Source organism: Neodiprion lecontei, chromosome 5 (assembly GCF_021901455.1).
Source record: "Neodiprion lecontei isolate iyNeoLeco1 chromosome 5, iyNeoLeco1.1, whole genome shotgun sequence".
NCBI lineage: Eukaryota > Metazoa > Arthropoda > Insecta > Hymenoptera > Diprionidae > Neodiprion > Neodiprion lecontei.
This window is the reverse complement of record NC_060264.1, coordinates 32437768-32463194: the sequence shown is the minus strand read 5'-3', so window position 1 is coordinate 32463194 and position 25427 is coordinate 32437768. Positions and strand designations below refer to the sequence as shown.

The 25427-nt window shown below is 33.4% G+C and overlaps 3 protein-coding genes across 7 annotated transcripts in view; 1 reads left to right on the top strand and 2 right to left on the bottom strand.

The window, feature by feature from the left end:
- The window catches only part of LOC107225139 (importin-9), a 31867-nt gene extending 20197 nt beyond the window's left edge, over nt 1-11670 (bottom strand). Inside the window, exon 1 of the mRNA XM_046739306.1 lies at nt 3736-11670. The gene's annotated coding sequence lies outside the window, so the exon portion shown is untranslated. The remainder of the gene's footprint in view (nt 1-3735) is intronic.
- LOC107225140 (glutaryl-CoA dehydrogenase, mitochondrial) lies at nt 25-3631 on the top strand. 3 transcript variants are annotated; one of them, XM_015665495.2, is made up of 8 exons: nt 25-155; nt 480-512; nt 1122-1490; nt 1572-1701; nt 2105-2327; nt 2410-2639; nt 2810-2970; nt 3367-3631. In XM_015665495.2, the coding sequence occupies exons 1-8, from the start codon at nt 89-91 to the stop codon at nt 3432-3434; spliced, it is 1281 nt and encodes a 426-aa protein (XP_015520981.2). In that variant the 5' UTR covers nt 25-88; the 3' UTR covers nt 3435-3631. The 3 variants fall into 3 exon arrangements, with proteins under 3 accessions (XP_015520981.2, XP_046595267.1, XP_046595266.1); XM_046739311.1 differs by lacking the exon at nt 2105-2327 and having other exon boundaries at nt 2421-2639; XM_046739310.1 differs by lacking the exon at nt 3367-3631 and having other exon boundaries at nt 2742-2883.
- A 571-nt stretch (nt 11671-12241) lies between the features above and the next one.
- Nucleotides 12242-25427, bottom strand: part of LOC107225135 (one cut domain family member 2) — a 42071-nt gene continuing 28885 nt past the window's right edge. For 2 of the 3 annotated variants that reach the window (XM_046739307.1, XM_046739308.1), the window contains 3 exons: nt 16750-16773; nt 15467-15582; nt 12242-13660 (listed from right to left, as the gene is read on the bottom strand). In XM_046739307.1, the coding sequence (XP_046595263.1) occupies nt 13451-13660; nt 15467-15582; nt 16750-16773 (350 nt within the window). In that variant the 3' untranslated portion in view covers nt 12242-13450. The remainder of the gene's footprint in view (nt 13661-15466; nt 15583-16749; nt 16774-25427) is intronic. The other variant, XM_046739309.1, reaches the window with a different exon arrangement.

The window sequence follows — 25427 nt, the reverse complement described above, 5'->3', positions numbered from 1 at the left end:
TTCTCGCTTTTTTTACTGCTGAACCGAATAGATACCATGTATTAAATGTGTATTTACGGTGCAAGCACACCAGTTGATTCACGACGACATGGCCGTTCAGTTGCAAAAGTTTTTCACTAAACTGGGCAATGCTAACCCTGTTCAATCGGCTAGGAGTATCCTTTATAAATAAATTGTCGATTATACATCGGTGCTAATGTACTACTTGACTTTCATTTATCAACATTAACTGTGTGCGTGATGATTGATTCTTTCAATATAAGCCAAAACGATTTTTCACTGTGTTCAAATTAGGAAATCATACCTATGATAGTTAAAATTTTCGTCCGTTTGTCTTTTCTTTCATATTTTGGTCGTATTCATTTTTCCTCTAATTCACCGAAAATGTTACTCTGTGTACATGGAACATTGTAACTTTGAAGCAATGAAACAAGGCAACTTATGATATACCGTATTGTTCTTTATTCGAATTTCCTCAGATTTGTCAGTTTCGGCGTGTACGAGAAGCCAATGTGAGTACATAATTTAATTAGCCCGAACTAACCCTTTCACTTCATTGAATGCTTTCTTTGGATTTTGTTCGAGTATACAAAACTATGACGATGATAATATTTTGTGCCTGTCTCTTCGGAAGATTGGTTGAGGTTACAGAGACTTTCTACTTCCGTTTGATCATCTGCGTTCTGCTACCACTCTCTAGTGAAGATAAACTGTACTAGCCAGACAAACGTTGGTAACACGTCAAACTCCCGCCTCACATGGTAAAGAAGAGAAAACCGCGAAATATAATTTATCTTGACGTATTTTTTTGACGAAAATTTTGCCTACACTATTTCCTGTAGATATTTGAAATAAATTTTTTGTTTGGTTTTAGAAAAGTACTTCATCATTATTCACATACTGTAAAAATATCGTGAATTTTTAAAGTCAAGATTACGAATAGCATTATTTATTATACAATTATTACAGAATCTACGTGAGAGCGATCAAGATGAAAGTAATTTTAAAAATTTTGCATTAGTAATCAATTTCATTTCATGTTTTTTTTTTCTTATTACTTATCACGGTGAACTGCTAAACTTTTAAAATAATGCGATTCAAAACAAATATGACATTTTCAGCATCATTTCGATGGAACGACGCGCTGAATTTGGAGTCGCAATTAACGCAGGATGAGATCCAGGTTCGAGATCAGTTCCGAGTTTATTGCCGGGAGAAGCTGCTGCCGCGGATAAAACATGCCAATAGAACCGAGTACTTTGACAAGAATATAATTACCGAGTTGGGGGAAATCGGTGCCTTAGGTTGCACGATTAAGGGATACGGATGCGCGGGAATTTCAAACGTAGGATATGGTCTCCTGGCTAAAGAAATCGAGGCTATTGACAGCAGTTACAGATCAGTTCTTTCCGTACAATCTTCCCTCGTTATGGGCGGTATTGACATGTTTGGAAGCGAAGAGCAGAAGCAAAAATATATTCCGGCGTTAGGTGGGTCGCTTGATTAAAATTACCATATATAAGTGCATTGGTCAGTACCCTGTATAAGAGTATCAACGATCTTTTCCCCAGGATCTGGAAAACTAATCGGATGCTTTGGACTTACCGAACCGAATCACGGCAGCGATGTATCCTCGATGGAATCTCGAGCTAAATACGACGGAACAAAAAAGGTTTACAAATTATCAGGGAGCAAAACTTGGCAAGTATAATAATACGTGTAAGGTTGAATTATCGATCGTTCTGTCAAATCTCATCCCGTATTATATTGGGGGGATTATGTATCGTATTATATTTAACTTTACAAAAAGTTTTAAAACTTTTAAGTTATATTGAAATAAAAAAGTCGCCTGCGCATAGGCAACCTAGCTTTTGGGGGGATAAAATCCAACAGGCGAAATTCGGGCTGCCCAAACTAAGGCGAACTTTGTTTAGGAATAATCTTCCTGTAATCTTTGAAGAATATTTGAAACTCGTTTCCGTGACGTGGTGAAAAAATTGATAGAGAAAGAAACAAAGTAATTGAGTTTTAAGAAAGTGGGTGAACAAATTTTGTCTTTGTTTTGATTGTTGTCGATTGATTGGTGGTTTTTCCATGTAATTAGGATAACCAATTCACCGGTGGCGGATATTCTCCTTGTTTGGGCAAAGTGTGAAGACGGAAAAATTCGGGGTTTTATCGTCGAGCGAAAGGGTAACGAAATGGGACTGTCGACGCCGAAGATCGAGGGGAAATTTTCTCTGAGAGCTTCGGTTACCGGAATGATTTTAATGGACGACGTTATAGTGCCGGAAAACAACGTGCTCCCGAATGTTGCCAGTTTGAGGGTATGAAAGATGAATGAAAAAAAAAAAAAACGAACATCAATATTTGCAGCGATATTCCTGGTTACTTTCACGAATCTTTCAGGGGCCTTTCAGCTGCTTGAACAATGCGAGATACGGCATAGCCTGGGGTGCTTTGGGGGCCGCTGAAGCTTGTTTAACTTTAGCAAGAGCTTACACTATGGACAGGACACAATTTCATAGACCTTTGGCGGCTAATCAAATTATGCAAAAGAAAATGGCCGACATGGTAACCGAGATATCTATCGGACTGCAAGCCTGCCTGCAAGTTGGTAGACTCAAGGATAAGCAGGAGTAAGTTGTACATATTTATAATCGGCATTAAACTTCAATCCTTGAAAATATTGCAAGAGAATTTGTCTGTTTTTTATCTTTTTCTCTTCGTTTTTTGATTAGAATTTAACTCGAGGTAATTGTTGAAACGAGATTTTAATGGATAAATTTTTCGACGTAATTTCGCGCAGAGCAACACCGGAAATGATATCTTTAATAAAACGAAACTCGGCTGGAAAGGCGTTGGACATTGCGAGAACAGCGCGAGACATGCTTGGTGGAAATGGTATTTCCGACGAATATCACATAATACGACACGTGATGAACCTCGAGGCAGTAAACACTTACGAAGGTGGGTGTACGAATTCGATCAAGTTATTTCTCTTATTTTTGTTTTCTACGTATATTGGGATCCTTAAGGTTTGATAATTGTGGCCGAAACAACATGGCGTCGCAACTGAATAATCAGCCGATTGTTTCATGAGGTTTTTGGAGCAAATTATGTGAATATCAAGACACAAAGAACTCCAAGCAAGTTGTTAGCGTTTCTTTTTGTTCCATCAAGTTCATGTCAAGAAAAATGAATGGCATAAAAACACTTTTACAATTAAATACGATCCGGCTGAAATTTTTCATATCTCGTCTTCCAGAGATATTTGCGAAAAAGATTCTCAAACGTCGGGAACACACGGATATTTTACGCAACATAAATCATGAATAACGAACGACGTATTTAATCACGTTGCAGGTACTCACGACATTCACGGATTGATACTTGGCAAGGCGATAACTGGAATAGCAGCATTTGCCAATTAAAAGATAATGCGACAGATTTACTCAGGGAAAGAGAACAATGAAATCATCGTATAAATTGTGAGATTGGTTTTTACGTCCGAAGATCATTCGAATGTTAAATTACGTTTATGTATTGTTTCTTTTCATTTTTTTATTCACTTTTCTTGTTTCTTTGTTTGTTGTTTTATATTGAATAAAAATTTTGTTGAGAAATAAAAGACTTTCTTCTCACTCATATCCGTACCGTATGCATTATACATTTATACGATGTGATACGCTTGACGTAATTTATTTATTTTCATACCTATTGTTTGCTAAATACCTTATTCTTGAGAAGGAGCCGGCGTGTTTGAAAACTTTTTCTTCCATCACTTGAACACACAAACAATCACCATTACTAGAAAATCAATAATTTACTAGCTAAGAAAATTACGATTATAAAATTTTTCCTTGGACGAACACCGGATTATCTATTTTTATAAAACAAACAATTCACGATCCAAAATCACATGATTCCCGCTCACGATCGACTGTCCGACAATTCACGTTTCGCGTAAATCTGCTTGCTGCAGCGCTGCCTGCGGAAACTGAACTGAGAGAAACGAGTGAGTTGATACCTACGGAAAATAGAGAGTGGGGAGAATTTGCACGCTGCCGATGTGTTTACGTGTTACGTTGATTATTCCGAAGCTGTGCGAGGCAATCGACTCGATGAATATAGGCTCTCCACTCTTCAATTTGAATAGTTTTTGGCCTAATTCTGTCGTTTCGAACTAGTTTTACATGTTCAATGAATAAAAACCACGGTTTTCTCCAATACATCTGTGCAGGGAAACTTTTCAAAATTTGATAGGGTAACGACTAAGTTCTATATCAACATTTTTTATAATTTTCACAAATTTCCACCTATCTTGTCTTCGAAAATCCAATCTAACATTATTATGATTCCCTATTTTTACATGGACAGACGTTTGTTTGCAAGGGTACGTAGTACTCCTGCTTTTACCGACCGAGCAAACGTGCCCTCATTTTTTATATATCGAAGAAACAAACGAACGGGCGAGTGATGCATCGAAAAATTTGAATCGTGTCCGTTACTTTGTTTATTTAACATATGAAAAACAAGGGGGAGTTTCCTCCGTCGGTAAGGCAGGAGCACTGCATGCCCTTAATGAGAAAATATTACCCCTTTTTCACGTATTTAAGTATTCGAATATACCGAACGATTTTCTTACGAATTTTGAAGAAACAAATAAATATTATGTAATATACGAATGTAATCGTATATAAAGCTGTAAAATAAACCATCGGAATTACGAATATATGTCGATAATTAGTAATGATATTGAATTTTAATTACTTAGTAATTAAGTGTCAAAGTACATAATGTCAATTATTATCATACAGGTATACAACACACGATGCGTGCATATTAACTATGTATACATACTGCATATACATACCTACATATATGTACATACTATAAATAATATATAGTATGTTAAAAGAAATTATAATATATATCAGTGCTACACTCGTTAGTTATATAATATATACATATAACAATGTTATACACACACATATATATATATGTATATATCATAATAATTACCATTCAAACTGTGTTTAAATATATTACTTCTCGACTACGATAAGCTCTTTTCTGTAAAACTTAGTCAACATATTATTATTATTATTATCATATAGTTTACAAATTATTTATATAGTTGCCCGATGCGACTTCGATCGCGATAAACGTTAATGATAATGATGACGGTAATAATAATAATAATAATATTAATAATAACAACAACAACGATAATCAATAATAAAAACATAAATTATACCATAGTCCGCAGTTCGTGGTTTCATGTTTGATTTTCTATGATTGAATTCCGTGGCTTAGTTATTACGATTAGATTAGTACAGTATAAGTTTATTTTTTATACCGATTATCGCGTTTCGGGAAAACAATTGAGGTTCGTAACCGCGGGTGTTTTGCATTTTTAATTTAATTTCATTTACGGGTTTTTTTCTTTTTTTTTTTTTTCTTTTTTAATCTGTTTGTTTATTTTTTTTTTTTTTTTTACTGTCTTTGTCTTTAATAAATACCTAATATACCAAAGTAATAAATAATAATTACAATAGTCATTATTTGATTAAGCTATCCTTTGGTGTGTATTACAATGCGTAAGTATATATAATATAATATGTTAATATGTATATAATAACCGTTTTAATAATTGTTAACTTGACTGATGCGATGTTCTCTTGTGATTTTTGAAGTATTAGTTACATCGTCATGTGTACTGAAACGAAAACTGGCGAAAATCCATTGCTATCGTTATATTGTTTGTTTGTTTGTTTGTTTTTTTTCCCCCTTCATCTTCTCGTTTATCTCTCACATTATATTTTTTGGTGTGTTTATTTATTAACGTTTTTTACTCCGTTTTTTTTTTTTTTTTTTTTCTTCAATATTCTTAAGTACGATATTAATGTCTACTTATATTATAAACCTACTTCTAGTTACGTCTATATGTATAATCCTTGCGACGTGTTTCATTTTAATTAAATTATATATTTATATGGTATCAAGTACTCGAAAATACTTCCGATGGCAAATGAAAAGTAAAAGAAATCATTACGTTTTCTTTCTCGACACACGTTTTTTTTTTTTTTTTTTTTTTTTTTAGCTACAATATATAATAATTAAGGTATTCCTGTCTAGTTTGTGTTGATTTTTTTTTTTTTTTCCAATCTTTTTATTCTTACGTCGCGCTACATTTTTCTTTCTCTCGATCTCTTTCACTCCGCGCGATCGTTATATTATAATCATAATTATAATAATATAATCATAACAATTTACAATTGTTTAGTACTTGCATTGTTATTGTTTTCCTTGTGTTTTTCTGTTTTTTTTCTTCACAGCTTTAGATTACTTTGTTCACTTTTTTCACCTCGTTTTGTTTATTCGACGTTTTTTTTTCAGTAATCTTATTTTATTTATTTTTTGTTTATTTTTTTTTTTTTGCTCCTCCGTAATTTTCTCATTTCGTTTTCTGTCTTTATTTTATTACTTTTATTTCAAGCATTTGCTTACTCCTCTCTGTAATTAATTAGATTTAATATACATGTATGTATAATCTTTACTCCTTATTGTCGTGCGAACTGTTTTTTTTTTTTTTTTTTTTTTCTCATATATTACACTAATAATCGGCTGTGATGCGGTTTGGGAAGAAAAGAAATCCAAAAAAAATCAAATCAAAAAAATAAGAACAAACAGGCAAAGGTAAAAAAAAAAAAAAAAAAAACTGCAATCCTTCGATCATCAAATTATAATTATTATAACTCAGAAGCATTCAGATCGCGTTATTAGATTTCTTCATCGTTAAATTTATAATCGAGCAGTGAGGAAAATCAATATGTGAGTAACACGTTCGTTGATATATTATTTGATAATAATTGACGAAGGAGAAATTTTTTAAATTTACGTTAACCGGAAATGATATTGAATTGCAATATTCTTTGTTCGTTTCGTCCGTATGATAATTTACGAGATATGTGCGAGTATTATGATAATAGAAATTGTATACACGTATTTGTTGTTGCTTTTTGACCTTTTATCGTTTACATTGTACAATTTTAAATAAGGTAAGAAAAAATTAATTGAATAAAAAGAAGAAAAAAATAAATAATAGAAAGAATAAAACCAACGATTTTCCGTTCGTCTAAAATTTTTCAACTCGTAAACGAACTGCATTAAGTGTTTAAAACACGTGTGAGTGTTAAAATTATAGATAATAATTGAAATTTTTTTTAAATATTCGCCAAGCGTTTCGATAAATACTATTATACAAACAAACAATAAATAACGCTGTACTATTTATATTTCTTTGTGACATAAGTCAGTGCGGTAATAGTATTTATAATAATGATAACTATAATTACAATAATAATACTCGGTAAACGGAATGATTATACAATGAAATGTATCTGTATACGTATACATGTATGCACGTAAGTAATTGGAATGTATTTTTGGTTTGTTTCCCCAGCAATAAAATTAACGTTTGTTTAATCTGAAAAAAATGAATACGTAACCGAACTGTAGGAGAAAAAAGAAATAAATAAATAGATGGATACGAAGAAAAATTGGCTAGTATGCGTAAATCGATAAGTAACTGCATACGTGATTTGTGCTTCGTAGAATATTATTTTTATGAATTTTGATATATGTATAGTATATAATATTCTCTTCCTTGTTGTCTTTTACAATGTTTGTTGATTAAATATTCAATTATCATTTATATTTATGTATATACCAATTACGTACACGTATTTTTAATATACATATACTATACATATACTATACATATATGTATATATGTGATTGCGTTTAAAAAGATGCGTATTCATGCACACGAATCGAAAAAAGAGCGTCTATTGAAAATCATTGTATACATATATACTTGTGTCTTGACTGCAAATTAAGAAAAATTTTATCTACGTTATTGTTTCCCATTTTTCGCATTCTAATACGTAACAGTGTGAAAAAAAAAACTGTGAATGAAAAATTCATATTATACATAATAATAATAATAATAATAACGTATAATACGGAGATATATTTAAATAGGTTTTCGATACTAATTTTACTCGTGTTTATTTATTACTTGTATTTTTCCGTACGTGTTCTCTGTTTTCTTTGTTGTCCTCTGCTCTACCTTTAATTGTTATTATTATTTACACTACGCAACAGCGAAATGAGTTTCAATTTTTATCAATCAATCGATCGATCAATCAATCATCCGATTAGACAATTTATTCATTAATTAAGTAAGATTGCCGCATGGCCGATCGCTTTGAATTTCTTCTACGTCTGCGTGTACGATTCTATAGCGATTGCTTTTATTTATTTATTTATTTATTTATTTTTTATTGCATCAATCCAGTTCTCGTACAATTTTAGGATTAAATTTTGATTGTCAATTTTGTTGGGATTAAAATTTCGCGAATGATGATCGTGTCGAAAATTTGGTGAAATCGGTAACCATAAAGCCAATCGAAAGCTCGTCTATTATTCTACTGAAAATGTTCATGTTTCAAATCATACAATGTTTTGAAAGAAATCGATGTGTAATTTATTGCACGATTTATATCGTAAATTTGATAAAGTATATAAGATATCTAAGAATAATTTACGAAAGCACGAACCATCGACAATAGAACGAAGCACGAAGATCAACAATATTGTCAATTATACAAATCTTGATCTAGCATATGCGATGATTCGGCCTATCGTGATTTATTATGTGATTTCTAATGTAATTCGTAGAATTTACAAGATAAATCATGTAGTAAATTACACGTTGAATTCTTGTAAAGCGTATTATGAATTTGACACGTGAACATTTTCAGTATGGTTGGTTGAAATTTCAACAACATATTTCTACACGTTTGTTGGTTATAAATGAAATGTAAACGGATTTCGTAGGAGATGAGAAAGCTTTTTTTATGTAAATCGATTTGATTCGATTGATCGTGCAAAGAATGCATCGTGTTTTACAGTCCAAATTCAAGATGGCGGTTCAAATAATCGATGCCATTCAATTGTTTGCGTACAATATTCGCTTCTCTTTTTTTTTTTTTTTTCTCCCCTCGTACCAAACAATGCAAATTCTTGAACGTACATAATTTAAATAACAGCGCCGGATAGAATAACGCACGCGCAATCGTACGAACACAAATTTCAGCGATATTACTAATAATTCTCATTAACAATAGTATAATATATCATTTGTTTATACTTATATCATACATTATAGTAATTATTACTTTTAATATATTATACTATAGTTTCAATTTTTTCTTTTTTTCTTTTTTTTTTTTTTCTTGTTCAATTCTTCTTTATCATTACCACTACTATTATCATTATTTTTACTTCTCTTCCTCCGTTCATATGCGCTTATCTATACATCTCATTATATATTCACTATATACGTTATACGCGTGTCCCACTTTTATACATTATACGTACCTATATGACTACATATCGCATCTCTACCTAAAGTCGAGCTAAAAACTTTTGTTTCTTAACAAAAAATCTGTGGTATGTATACATATATATATAATGGTAATAATAATAGTAATAATAATAGTAATAATAATAATAATAATCAACGTAATCGCGTTACACACAGTTTTATTTGTTAGATTCCATTAATTTTTCTCTCTTTTCATTCCTATACAAAGTTGTTTTCATCTTTTCTTTGTATATTTTCGTTCTCCTCGTAACTATAATAAATTTATTTACAGAATTATCATACAATATTTTTCATTCAATGAGAGTTATCATTATTATGTATAATAAATTCCGTATTATGTACACACCCTATGCATTTATGGGTATTACAGTACGTACGGCAACGACTACGCGGGAGTTACACTCACTTTGTTGTTTTCTCTATTTCTAATTTGTTTGAAAAAAAATTTCGCACAAACCGCGCGCAAACAATTTTTAGCTTATTTTATATTTTAATCCAAAAAAAAAAAAAAAAAAAATGTCTGGAACTTAAAATACAAGCTTTATTTATTGTTGGTAAATTTGTGCAAAAGTTGATCCGTTTATGAAAATATATTTTTTTTCACATTTGCAGTTTGTACGAGCGATGCGAACTTCATTCGTTTATCTCTCCCTCTTTAATATGTGTAATTTTACATCGAACGAACTGATATTTTATAAATTAATTCAAAAATCGAACGTTCCGTGTCGTTTCTAACATAAAGTGCGCGCGCAGCTCGCGCGTTGCCGTTCAACTGTAATTCTGTGTCTGACCAATACGCTGATATCTACTACTTATTTTCTGTAGCGCGGTTAATTCGATTTCCGATCAAACTGCAATGTATGTCTACGAGATGTTAGAATCGTTCTTTGTTTTCTCGGTCTTTCTGATATTTGGTTTGCTTGGAATCTTCCATCTGTTTTTTTTTTTTTTTTTTTTTTTACTCTTTTGCAGTGTATTTACGACTTTCAGTATATTTCGCCGCACAATTTGGTTCATTCTTGGTTCAAAATGCTTCATCCGTGTCGTGACTAAAGTAAAATTACTTCCATCTTCATCTTTCTATTTTTCTATACATATATATGTATATATAGTTTGTGTGTGTGTGTGTGTTTATAGTGAAAAAATCGCTCGTCTGCATTTTGCTTACTACCTCAATTACACAGATATATACTTACACAATCTATCGACAGGCATATAACATGTATATAACCTATATACCTCTACCTATGTATATAATATACACATAATGTACCTAAATTTAACAAATTATTCATCTTCATCGTCATCTTACTTAACTTCATCCTATCACTTTTAATATCTTTCTTTTTAAATTTCGGTGACTCGGTAGCGTGTATTGTTAATATGTATATCTATTGTATATATGTATAGTATGCAATATACCTATATATATCGTTACTAATATTTAAACCCTTAATCGTTCATCTTTGTCTTCTTCTTATTTTTTTTTTTTTTTCATCTTTGATTAAAATTAAAATTATTACAATAATAATAATCATGTTTGTTAATATATATATATATGTATATATATATGTTTATTTTGTACTATATATGATCTTAACCCAGTAGCCATAGTTATATATACATATATACACGGCTACTCTTATTGGTACGCGTTTTCAGTTTTATATGCAATTTAATTATTATTGTTATTGTTGTTATTATTATTATTGTTGTCATTATTGTTGTTATTATTATTATTATTATTATTATTTTCTTGTATGTTTTCTTCGCACAAATTTCACCTCGGTTTCTTTTAATTACATCTCGTGAAAACCTCGATGTTTCTGTTTTATCATCTCCCCCGTTTGCAATCCGTTCACTCTCGTTCACTTGTTTGTTCGATTGAATTTCATTCCTTATTAATTTTTTTATATTATTCTTGCGAGTATATAATATTCGTATAACGCGTTGCACAGTGGCGTTTTTGTGTAATTATCAAACACGCGCAAAGTAACTTATTATACCTATGTATATAATAATAATAATTTATATAATATATATATATATATATATGTATACATATATATATATATATAGTGTAATATGATATACCTAAAAATCAATTAGGTACCCAATGATATATTTCTTTACTTATGTATTGTTATCCGTTGGAATGAATAATTGATTAATCACCACGCTTTAATTTTCATTATATTATTATACTTATTATTATTATCTCGCATATATACGCATATGTATAATACATATAACAATATATATATATATATGCTTTTCCGAACGGATATATATATATATATATCATGATTCCGATCCCGTTTTTCTTCTTTTCTCTAATTGTATTATAGCTATAATAATAATAATAATCGTTATTATTTATTACTATTCTATTAAAATTATATCATGACTCTTACTAAATTATCCTTATTGTTTGTATTTACGTACGTATATGTATGTATGTATGTATGTATTTGTCTTATTTTAATTCAAATTCTTCATTTGTTAATATATTATATTATATAATTTATTTACAACAATATATATACACATATATATATATGTATATTGTGTTTATATATTTATATATATATATATATATATCGAGTGTGATTGTTTTGCCTCGCGTTTTAAGAACGCGTCACAAGCATATTCGCGTCATTTTCTTTCTTTCGTTTCTTGCCTTTTTCCCCATCTTCGTTTTAAATATACATTAGAGTTAATAATTATTCTCACAGGCGCTACAACGATTTGTAATATATGTATAATAATAATTGTTTCTCTTCCCTTCGGCATATTCGTTATTCTTCTTTGCCTTTTTGTTTATTTATTTATTTATTTTTTTTTTTTTATCCTCACAATCTGGTTTCTCGTGAAATTATTGTTTGTTTGTTTGTTTTGTTTACTTCAAATTATGTTGATTATACGCTATGTAATATCGCTATGTGCATTATACAAATGTTCTATTCTTATACCGATCCTTATTAATACTTATTCTAAACATTATTGTAATATAATTTATACATGTATTATATAACTTTTGTCCGGGCGACCAGCAAGGAGTTATAAAACGAGTCGATCTTTCGTTCCTTAAAATCTTTTTTCACTGCACTTACGACGGTGAAAATTTCGAGTACGTTGTTCGATTTCGACGCGGATTCGTAATGCGACATATGTAGGTGTAAAATGATATTCGCACATAATGAACGATTTGTTTTCCGCTGAATGCATAAACAAAGAAATGAAAAAGGTATAAAAAACTTTAGAAAAAAAACAAACAAAAAAGAACGTGAAACAAAAACACAGCAAAACTTTACATTTACCGAATAAAATAGCAACGAAATTTTGACTAGATATTATAATATGTATTCAATACACGGATCATCTTTTAAAGATGATTTTTAACCCGAGAAATAAAGACTAGCTGCACAATTATTATATATACGAATTGTGAACGAAGTATTTGACTAACTATTATAATCAATACATATTTAACAACACATATTAATATTGAAATAGGATTAATATAATGATAATAGTATATTAACGATAATAATATAGGAATAAATCATCTTTGCCTACACTAAATAATAATAGTAATGAAATATATATATAAATGGCAAAAATATGGCACCTTAAGTATACAGTGGCGATTGGCGAAGGGAAAATTGAAAAAAAAAAAAAAACAATAAAAAAACAAAGAAATACTTAAAACAGAAAACATGTAATAATATTAATAATGATGAATTGAAAACTCACAGATAGTTTGCGGTAATGAAGTTCGCGGTTTACTTTGAATTGCATGAATTCAGGTGTATTTACGTATAGTTTCGATTGTTTTTCCCCATCAATCGAACAACGACTCTCTTTTCCCGTAACCGCGGATGCATTTCTTTGTCCGTCTAGATCTGTGCAGCGTGTGTGTGAAAAGATTTATGAAAAGGGTAGATCCTCTTCGGGTGACTCGTCGTGATACTCCTCGTGGTCGGACGTATGTCACAAAACGTCGGATGCTTGCCGAGATCCGAGGCCAATCGTCGGTGACAATTGACCCTCGTCCACAGCAACGGCTTTCGGGTCTTCGTCTTTCCATTTGTCCATCGAACGCCGCCTCGCATTCATAAAGAAGTTCCCAACTGTCGTTGGTTCGAGACCGAGCTGACGCGCGATTGTCACTTGCATCTCCTTCGACGGCCTCTTCGTTTCCTGCGGGGCACAATTTAGTCATGCCTTAAACTTCGACTTTATTCTTCTCCCTATCTCTTTCTCTCTTTCTATGTAGATAAATAGATAGACATATAGATAGATATACGGATAGATAGACATATAGATAGACAGATAAATAGATAGACGGACAGGCAGATAGATAGATTGATAAATAGATAGGTACAGAACTCGCTCTCTCCCTCTCTCTCTCTCTCTCTCTGTCTTACTCTCTATTTTTCTTTTCTCGAACAAATTTCGGAATATAGTATATTGCGTTACTAGCGCGAAAGGTGGGCGATTTCCGACAAGTGTGAAGTTTGCAGCGTAAGCCAAGGCGAGCGTTAAGGGCTTCGCTTGATCGCCATTTTTGTTGCAATTTGCGTACAGCGTGTAGGTTTTGTGCTGCAGTCTGACCAATTGAAAATAGAAAAAAAAAAAAATTCATCAGCTCTCGGACGTCGCCATTTGCTACGGCCATTTTTGTTCCTACGGAAAATTCATCGTGTAAAGACCTTCCTCTATCCCCTAGTCTATCTACGGACCTTGTTTTCCAACACCTGTGACCGAGAATTCGATTTGAAAAGTGCAACGAAGGTGACATTGACAACGGGTAAAATTGAGGTTAGGTAACTAACGCTCGGTGAAACGGTGCGCAAAATTGAGTTGTTCGATAGTGCGCATGCGCCGTAGACAGCCTTAGTGTGTAAAATGTAGCATCTCAGTTGAGCGCATGCGCGAACGATGTTGTACGGAACTTTTCGAAAATAGGGCACTATACTCTTCGCGCGGTTTTTGGTAAAAATGATGCTAAATTGGAAAACGGCGAACTGGAAACCGCGGTTGGAATTTCCATAGCAAGTCGCGACACAGCCTCGAATTCTGCATTCTAACCTGCACATGTGTAGCCTCGTGGATGGCCTAGAATATGTATGTATATAATGCGGGGAAAGCTGAAGGCCTAGCTAAGAAGTTGCAACTAGAAGCGAAATTATTCAAGACAGATCGATAATGTGGAAGTTGCCAGCGGACACCGCGTATTGTATATGCTTTCCCCTTTGCATGTTACTTATAGCTTGTAGGTAAATGCCGCCATGTGTGCATATCCTCAGACCAATGAGTTTTGCATAATGCGAATCGAATGTTTAAAGGGGAAAATGCAATTGCAGATACACCAAAATTTTTACTATTCCCAGACGCGCTGACAGCTTTTCCATTTTCTTTGCTCGGTTTTTATACCGATAGTTTCCAAAACTTCACCTATCTGTAAACTTTCAATATTGTTGAAATTTGTACCTTAGTACTCGAAAAGGAGCTCCGTTCATGCGTAAGAAAAACAATTTGCCGAGCTTACCAAATATGGCTGAAGAAATGTTTCATTGACTCAAATAAATATGGTTCCCCTCAATAACCCAAATTATTACTCCGATTACTGTTATTTTTATTGAATCAAACAAACATTGTTTTCGACGTATATTTGCTTTCCACATTTGGTAAAACCAACAAATTCTTTGTACGAGTGTATCTGAACAGAGTAAGCTCGATTTTGGAAAAAGTATTTGTCGCAAACACGTTCCAATTTTGGTCAAAATATTTTTTCATTTCTCTGAATAGACGACCAACGACAATTGGTAAGAATCGATAAGATATAAAACTTGGGTCTGGAAGGCTTGAGCCATCTTTAGAGGAGTAGCACATTTGAAAAACGATGTGATTTTTCAAAAAAAAAAAATAAAAAACAGTCATTTCACCGATTTCTCTGTGTCGTACGAGAAGTGGAAGATAGCAGAGGAGGACAAAGAGGCTTACTTTAAAAATAGCCTGTAGAGTACGGCGCTGAAGGTCTGTGAAAACCAGTCGTGGTTTCTTGGGGGCGGGCTGTTGGTGTTCGGCCTGGGTCACCATCTCTTCTTTCCTCTTGCATGCTGAAACGATCGAAAACAAAGGAGGAACGTTTAGGAAATCCGTCCCAGGGCCTTTCTTACGACTGTGTAAAACTCAAAGCCCGCGTCGTGCAAAGTGCGGTGGAATTATTACAATTTTTGAAACGCGTTATAACTTCCAGAACCTTGTGAAATAAATTCATTTTTTCATTCATCGGATCAGTATTCGCGAAAAATAATCACCCTTGATGAGGTCAGTTGGCCAAAAAATGTTTCAATATTGCAATAAAAATTTGGTAAGTTTGTTCGATAATTTCGCTTTGCAAATTCACCGCAACGAGTTTTTTTTTTTTTTTTTTATCTTGGCGGCATTGCTGAATATTTAATTTTACAATATTGCATCGATATACTGATTATTATCAGTAAATGGCAATTGTGAATTGATTACTTGAAAAAAAAAAAAGAAAACCCGTTTCAGTCAATTTCTAGAAAATACAATCTTCCGAATAAAATAAGCCATCGTGGAGTGAAATTAAACGAATCTAATAGATTTCCAACCATTTAGAAGCGATTTGAAATGTGGAATCGATAGCTAAGCATATTTTAATTTTAATTAGAGCATTTTTTATTGTTGTACTTTTCAAGCACATTTTTCAGCATACGAATATAATTTTTTGCCAGCGAACCTCATTCGTTGTCAAAAAAGTTTTCCAACCGTAGAGAATTCCCTGCCGTTTATCAGTGAACATGGAATGAAAATCGTCTTGTAACTAAAATATACTTAAATTTCCCAGCCGATATACAAGAATCTGAAGAATTATTATTATAACCCGATTCCAATCGAGTATCTTCCTACCCCGAGGAACTTGATAACTTTGGGCGATTCTGGGATTGACTAATTTTAAGTCGTGCAAAATTTATGCCCGCTGTTATATCCGTCTCCGTCTCTGCAGAGCTGAGTTACTCTCGAGTGTATACCGTCACGATTTCGGGTTCAACTAAATTATAACACTGCCATTGGGTATGGCTGAGGATCACGAACATGCTGTTCACGAATTCTCTGTATCATCGGTATACAATATTTAAAAAATTTTCGTCTCCAGTCTCGAATAATTTATAGATTTGTTCTCTTTGTCTTTTTTTTTTCAATTCCATCTCCGAGAGATTTTAACAACGTGTATAAAGTACGTATGAAGCGTATATACTCACTTGCTCGATGTGGAATTTGCGCAGCTGAAAAATAAAAAGAGAAAGATACGATGAGTATTGGATTGTGACGCTTTGCAAATCGACATGGAAATGTTCTATGAAAATTAACGAATTTGCCTGTGTTAGTTTGTTTTTTTTTTTCTTCGTATGTATAATATTACGTATGTGTTTGACGATGCATAGCTATATACCAATATATCAATAATACACATTTTAAATAAAAACACAAGTAATATATATATATATATATATATAAATATAGGCATCACAATATTCATGTTAAATATAACAGCTGGGATTGCATACGTTGCATAATTCCAAATTCATAGTAATAAATGGGTATAACGTCTACGTTGTTAAGGGAACGGGTATAACAGGTCATAACATAGGGCTTGCTTTACTAATGGATTACATAATTCAAGTGTTGCGAATTCAGTGCAATAATGTTTGTTCTGCAGGGTACCTACAAGGGTATAATGTTGTTCGTGTTTTCTCACGGCCACCAGCACTCCTTCACTAATTGTCACCGTTATTATTTCAACTCTTATTACTATCAGTATCGTCATTGTTATTACTGTTATTATCATCATCCTTATTATTACGGTTATTATTGAAAAAGATGAATATTCAGTCAAGTTACAATTATTATTTACCTTGTTCGAAAACAAATTACCCTCCTTTTCGGAGATACCAATAATTTAACTTCTGGACTCGCAAATGAAGACGATCAATGCGATGTGTTATTTTAACGTACAACTGAAAAGAGTTGAAACTTGATTGAATTCCATCATTTCAAGTGATAGCTGTTTCACTGATCAAGAGTGAGCCATGTACCAATTTTGTGTCTAAAGCGAAATTACTCAAAGTGAATTCTCGATAGCTGTTCTCCTGGGTAAAAATTTTACAACCCGATGTGCACGCATGTTTCTTTAAAACCGAATTTTTCACGCGAAAAAAATCCAGTCTGTAAAATATCTGACAAACGAATCGAAGCGTCGTAAGATATAATCAAAATGGCCGTCGTTAGCACGCTTGCGGTTTGATTTTAATTGTAGGATTGTTTACAACGCATAGCATTGATCAAACGCTGTTTGACCCGACAGAAAATCATGGCAAGAATAGTTTGACTATGACTTGACGTTCCGGGAAAAGCCCGAGAACCGAGAATCCAGCTTCTAAAGTCCTGTCGCATATAAACGCACGTTTGCATTGCCTGTACAATGGTTCACTCTTTGAGACGTACCGGTGCCCTTGATGTGGTTATATAATTTTTGCGACGTTTTTGGATTTGTAGTAAACTTTCGATCATGTTTGCGAGAGTATTTCGAGGCATGCATATGTTGATGGTTGAGAGGTTGGGTGTGTTTTGAGGTTACGTTAGAAATCCCACTCGCGGAGTTTCATCCTGTCACGATCGGATGTATCGGTATGGGTATAATACATAGGTACGAGTACGACGTACCTGAATTGGTGCTTTTATGCGAAAACAAACACATTTACACACACACACACACGCATACAGACACGTATATATCCAGGCGTGGAAAAAAAGAGAAAACAGTACGTAATAATAACAGTATAGGCAGGAGGAATAATAAAACCTGCAGGGAGATATACCGACGTATGAGGATTTCATTCGCTTTGATATAACCAACTGGACTCTCCCTTCCTCCCCTTTCTCCTCATATCATGTGCGCCACGGATACATATTTGAGAGACACGTTTCGGGCTCAAAGTGAAAGAGAGAGAGAGAGAGAGAGAGAGAGCGGGTTGGGGGGTGGGAGGTTTATCCCCCGCACAAAAGGACTGCCATATGATCCGATCGGTTCTTAATTTAATACTACTACAACGAATTGACAACCGGGATATTTTTTATGCCTGCCTGATCGCACTTTGACATATTCCTTCTCTTCTCCATTTTTTCATTCCATTCTCTCTCATTCTTTTAATCTGTGTACCTATCTACACATTATATTTTTGATGATCTCTTTTTTAATACCGTTCACGCAGGGTCATCGTACACAGAAGGAGAAGGAATACGTCGAAAAAATAAAAGTCGAAACAGAGAGAAAAGTGAGAGAGAGAGAGAGAGAGAGAGAGAGAGAGAGAGAGAGAGAGAGAGAGAGAGAGAGAGAGAGAGAGAGAGAGAGAGAGAGAGAGAGAGAGAGAGAGAGAGAGAGAGAGAGAGAGAGAGAGAGAGAGAGGAAGAATGAAAGACATACAAGATTAAAAAAGGACGGTTGAAATTCTTTGACAATATCGCGGTGCGGTTTGAGGAACAGAAAACGACGAGAAAAGATACATTAATAATGATAGAATCAAAATAAACACATACGACGCGCACACACACACACACACACACACGCGCGCGCACACACACACTCACACTCATGTATATATGTTTATACGAAAATTAATATCTGCATACGACGCCGTTGTGTCCTTTTGATGTCGCGGGACACTCGGATTTTGTACGTTAAGTGCACAGACTGGTTTCTGTTATCACGGTATGACAGTATAAAAGTGATTACGATCAAAGCAATCATTCGAAAACAAATGCAGTGCCGGTTTGCATAACGTGAGCGTATATATTTATATATCAGTACGACATTTGTCTCTTTTCTGTTATTATTTTCCGTTACATCTGCCAAGAATTTCAGACGTTACGTTACGAATCGACTTTGAAGACAATATTTTAGAAGAGAAAAAAGAAGTATGAGAATAAAAATGGCACGAGGTTGTGTAGTTAACGTATAATACCAACCCTGTATGGGTACATGAAAAATATTCAGTTACACAGGTTCACGTTGTATAATATAGCTGGCTATTCGTTGCACGTGGTACAAAATCGTTGCCCTCTCATCGTCCCTTCCCTTATCCGCGGAACATTTGTATGTACATACATATGTGCACGTATGTATGCGTATATATATATATATATATATATATATACATTTACATACCTACAATATTTCTCTGGAGGACAAACGGCGCAATCATTTTTAAGTTATTCTAAACAAATGACGGTTTGTTGCGACGTTCAAGATATTCAATTTCGACGTCACGATTGCCAAGACTTCCGGACGTATCGCTTCATAACACGTTCTTTATCACATTTTCTTACGCGAGCTCTGAGATTCAAGCGTACTTAGACAAAACGTGATTTTAAATTTTCCCGCTAAAAACCGCCCCGCGACACGTCATTCGGCACGGACCAATCACAGAGCGCGAAGCTAGTTTCTCACAGATTTGAACCTTTCGCACATGTTCTGACAAAATTCAGACCTCGTATAACCTAGTTTAGGTATAAAAAATGTATACCTGTAAATTCTTACATCCACATTCGATTTCTTTTTTCCTCTACTTCTCTCTCGATCGATATATTCGTTCGAATCATTATGTTTTCGCCCAATTCCCTTCAGAGGAGTGAAAAGAAGCGCGCTATGGCGGCCTTAGGCATACGTCAGATGCACCCAACGTTTCCCGTCTGATCGGGTTCGGCGGGCAGGAGCAGCTTTTGGCGCCAAAGCTCCATCGGCATGATCAGCGTGTGTTTGAGCCGCGAGCCGGTCGCGCACAGTGATATATATATATATGTATATAAACACATATATATATACGTGTATATACCCACACGATCTCTACCAGGACGGGCAGACTTTGAGGGGCATGTTTGATTAAGCTCAGGGAGCCTCCGATAGAATGCCTCTGATCACATTTTTCCGCCGTTCGCGCTGTTCGCGAACCTTAGTCAAGCTTAATGAAATTACTCCTGTTTCATGCCATTGTACACACTATGTACATACATACACACATATGATACGCCACTGCTGCACGGTATTTCGCTAAGATGCCATACCCATACCTATGTAATACGGTATACCCATACGGTGTATTCACCCTTTACATTGTCCCATTTCGATGGATAATTGTTCACCTAAAACCTGTTAGTCGTGTTTAATCTACTTTTCAATAATCAGACTGAAAGGAGTTTTTCCTTCTCTACGTTCGAATAGGAATTTCGTCGACTTTACGGTACCCACACATGGTTTAAGCATAATTATCGTGTTTTTGTAGCTCGTTATTACGGTGCCATCTCATCGTCATTGTAAGTGTATAATTCGCCTGGTGTATAATGTACATATACATCCACGTGTAGATTTTGTTGGTATTGTTGTATCTGCAGAGTTCGACAGGCTATAAATACATACATGCTATACGTCAATAATTAATGATAAACAAAGTTCAACTATGTATATATACATTACCGTGTATAAGGTTTACTAACGAAAATCAATATCCAATGTGTTCGTATGTAATACATACATACATATCCGGTATATATATATATATATATTATATATACATATATGTGTAGGGAATCAGCTAAAACAACTATGGGTATTACATACACGACGATTGCATAGGGTATACATGGAAAATCGTATGGCTTAGTATAAATATGTTACGTATTAACATCTATTGTACGTATGTCATGGAGCCTTAAACAATAATTAGTAACAACGGATCATCTAAAGGCGTTTGATATATAGATATATATATATATACATATGCGGGGTTCAAGGTGCAGGGAAAAATCATTCGGCGGATTAATAGTATCTATCTTATGCATTGGTTGTTTTTTATTTTTTTTTGTATTTTGTTTTTTTCGCACAAGATGCTCGCGAAAAGAAGTATATTACATATGTCGTGTGTACGTAATCTACATATGTATATAATGCACAGTGTATAGGGATTTTTCGAACGCAATTTATACAAGGGTTAGAGATTTGTTGATCTGTATACTGTGTTGTTGTTTTTTTTTTTTTTTTTTGCTCTTTCTCTCTTTTTTTTTGGGTGGGGGAGGGGCGGGGGTGGAATTTTATTTCTTAGAGAGAGAGAGAGAGAGAGAGAGAGAGAGACAGACAGTGAGGCAAGGTATAAAAAGGCATAGCGAGATAGCGAAAGAGTTTCGGCAGGTTTTTTTTTTTTTTAGTGTCTATTTTCGTTTTCTATACATGGGATTTTGCGGGGGTTTTTGGATTACGTAGTTCGTTTGACGGCCATGCAGCTACTAGCCCGGTGGCGTTTTATTGAGAATCGATCTCTTTCCCTGAACATTGACAATAAATTCTTCTTTTTATGAAATAAAAATTAATTTCTCCCTCACACACCAGATTATTGAATCAGTTTTCGACAGTCTGTCATGCGTATTGGCGAAAAACATATAAATTCCAAATTTTCTTAGGCAGATTTTACGTAATTATACGAAGACCAATTATATATCGTGTCAATACAATTTCACCACCATTTGGTCAAGGGACGACGTATCCGATGACGTATTTCAGCAATCCACGATTCGGATCGAAATTTCGTTAATTCACGTTAATGTCGGCTGAAAATTTTATGTTACAGTCCAATCGGAAATAAAAATGCAACAGATTTATCCCAATATTCGTTTTCACGAAATTTGGTGCAACCCTTTCAGTCATACACTTTTTAACTCAATATTTTGACCTGAATTTTTTTACTCTGGGGTTTTTCAAGTCACTGATCACGAATCTGAAGTCGGAATTCGAATATTTCTAAATTCAAGATGGCGGATCAAATATGGCGGATGTAAAATCGAAAAAACTATCAAAATTCGATGATTCTGGCCGAAACTTGTTACTCGAGGAGTTTTCGGGTTATACGAATTAACAGTGATCGTTTGAAGTTGCCAATAAACCCTGATAAGGTTAGGACATGGAAATTTTTAAGGCGGGACGGTGAGAATTTAACTGTGACTGAAAGGGTTAGTTAATTAATTCTTTCATTCGCGTTTAATGAGATTTAAACATCTTTTTTAGTGTCTTATTATTATTAATGGTAACGAATACATTCCATTGACAATCGTTTATACGTGACAGATGTAATGATAAATATACATATGAGATACGCGTGAAATGCAACGATGTCGGCACAAGGGAAGCCATAATTTTAAACTAATTCTGCTTCAGGTGTTCAGGTAAAAATGGTGTAATACACGTATACGCACAATATATAGATGTATAAATGGGCGATTCTTGCGAGAAATGTATATTTCGCTTGGAAGGTATTATAAATTCTCGCGTTTGAAATACGTCAACGTGTCTTCTTCGTCGAAGGAGGTCAAATCCCTTGGCCACGTGGCTTCCAGATTAGAGGTTAAATCCTGTGTAAAAAAAAAAACAAAAAAAAAATTTGGGCAATTTACGGTAAAAATCCCTCGTTTGCACAATTTTTTTCTTTTTTTTTTTAACCAGAATATAACCTGCAGTTTTTTTTTTGGGTTAGATTTTGAGAGTCTAAATACACTTTCGAAACTGTTATTTTTTTTTTTTCCATCGTTTCTTCAGTTTTTCTTTTTTTTAATATATATATATACATTATATATATATATTACAATAATACACCAATATCTGTCATCTGATTATAGTTGTTTCGAATTTAGAGTGTGTCTACTTATTGGTAGTATAACTTTCAGTTTTGCGGTATAACTTTCGTGTCACTTCGTTCTTCGATATTTATTTACTGTTTACTTTTCTTCCAATTTCAACGTTCGAGTGAGCCGTTCGCAGGTTTGCGCTTTCAATTTATCAACATTCTATTCTGCCGATTAATTAATTAATTTTCAACTTAATCAATCAATCAAATCAAATCAATCAATCGAGCAATCAATCAATCAATTAATTAATTAATTCTGTAACTGCACAATTAATGTTTCGCATCAATGGATAAAAAATGTATGTGTATATATATATATATATATATATATATATATATATATATATATATATATATATATATATATGTATATAGTATATACATACATTACATCCTGCGCAAGGCTGCCATTTTTCTTTTTAAATAATATAATATAAATATACATACATACATATAAATATATATAATTATATATATATATATATATATGTATAGTCACGGTTGTTCATTACCCCACGTTTTATTACAACGTATTGTATTTTTTATTGTACATATTCATATATTTCATACGAACAGTAGCGGCAATAATATAAAATAATAGCAAGAGCAGCACTGAGCGGCTTCTCAATAAAATGCCCCCGTACGATACTGTTTTTTTTTTTTTTTTTTGTTTGTTTTTGGTTATGATTAATCTTCAATAAACTTTTCTCATCGTCATATCAAATGAATAATTTTGATGTGTTTTTTGTTCTTTTTTTTTTCTGTTCTCTAAAGCTCACAAGTTTACTAAGCAGCAACAAGATACGTTTCAATAATAATAATGATAATAATGATGATGATAATAATAATAATAATAATAATGATAATAATATGTCAGCAGTTATATAAGATTCATAATAATTTATATACGTTTTCATACAAGGTACAGCGAGCGTGCAGGGGATGATATATGTTTCATAGCTGGCTCAAAACGAATGTTTATTAATGGTGAGGAATATTCGAAGAGAAGAGAAGAAAAAAATAAAAAAAAAATAAAAAATGTAAAGCTGCGACGAAAATCATCGGTGACGGGAAGAATAAAAAAATAAAAAAATAAAAAAAATTTGATGATCCGTGTTTTTGTGGGCAAAACAGAAAAATGTAAGAAAAATTGCTGAGGTGAAAACCTTTTTCATCCGCTACGTAAAGTCGACATTTTGTTTGTTCGTATCGAATAAGTTACACGCGTGCGAAAAAATGATCCTCGATTCGCGGAGACGAACGAATTGGATAGAAGAAAAGCAACGGTAATAATCCCGGGTGTTTGAAAAAAAGGCGGAAACAGAAAAAGGAAAAAAAAAAAAAAAAAAAAACCGACCCCCGTCATCGAAAACAATTAAAGAAGATTCGATCGATTGATTCCGTGCGCCATAAAATCATGGCGCGGATAAACGGTTTAGTGGTATAAAAGACTTGACGATAACTGGCACGTGGGACGGATGTCCTGTGATTGAGGCCTACAATCTCAGAACACCAAGATCCTTGTGCAGATATGACAAGTCTGATATTATATAAACCAATCGACGTTGGAATTTTATATTTAGCAACAAATCGCAGCGTACGTCTGCGAGATGTTGCGACAATTGTACGAAAGTGATCGTTATGTTTTCTCAAAGAATTACGTATTTCTTTTTCTTCACACATACCTTGACATTTTTTCCCCATGGATTTTTTGGCGCAAGGAATCATATCGGTCACGAATTAAATCGTGCGATAATAAAATCGTTAATCGCGAATCTTGCAGGTTGTTAATATCGAATTTTTTTTATTTTTTATCAATTTTCTCTCGAAGCTGTGGATAATGAAAAATGAAAACGGTACAAAACAAAATATATATATTTTTTCCCTAACCGAAAATTGAAGAAACAAAAAAAAAGAAAAAAAAAACCGACCCGGATTGATTGAATTATTTCGAGATAGTTGGGGAGGTAAATTTTTTGTTTAAAAGACAAACGAAGAAATTCCTTGCTCAGCAATACCGGAATTATAGAGATATTGTTACGTGTTTTTTTTTTTCCGAATGCAATTTATTTCGTTTTTTCCCCGCCTCACAGCGATTGTCACACTGTCAAAACTACGGATAGTTATTTTTTCTTTCGATTCAAAGGCATAGACGGGCCGCGACAAAAAAGCGTATCAACTCCAACAAGCGATCCTACTTTTTATGAATCGTA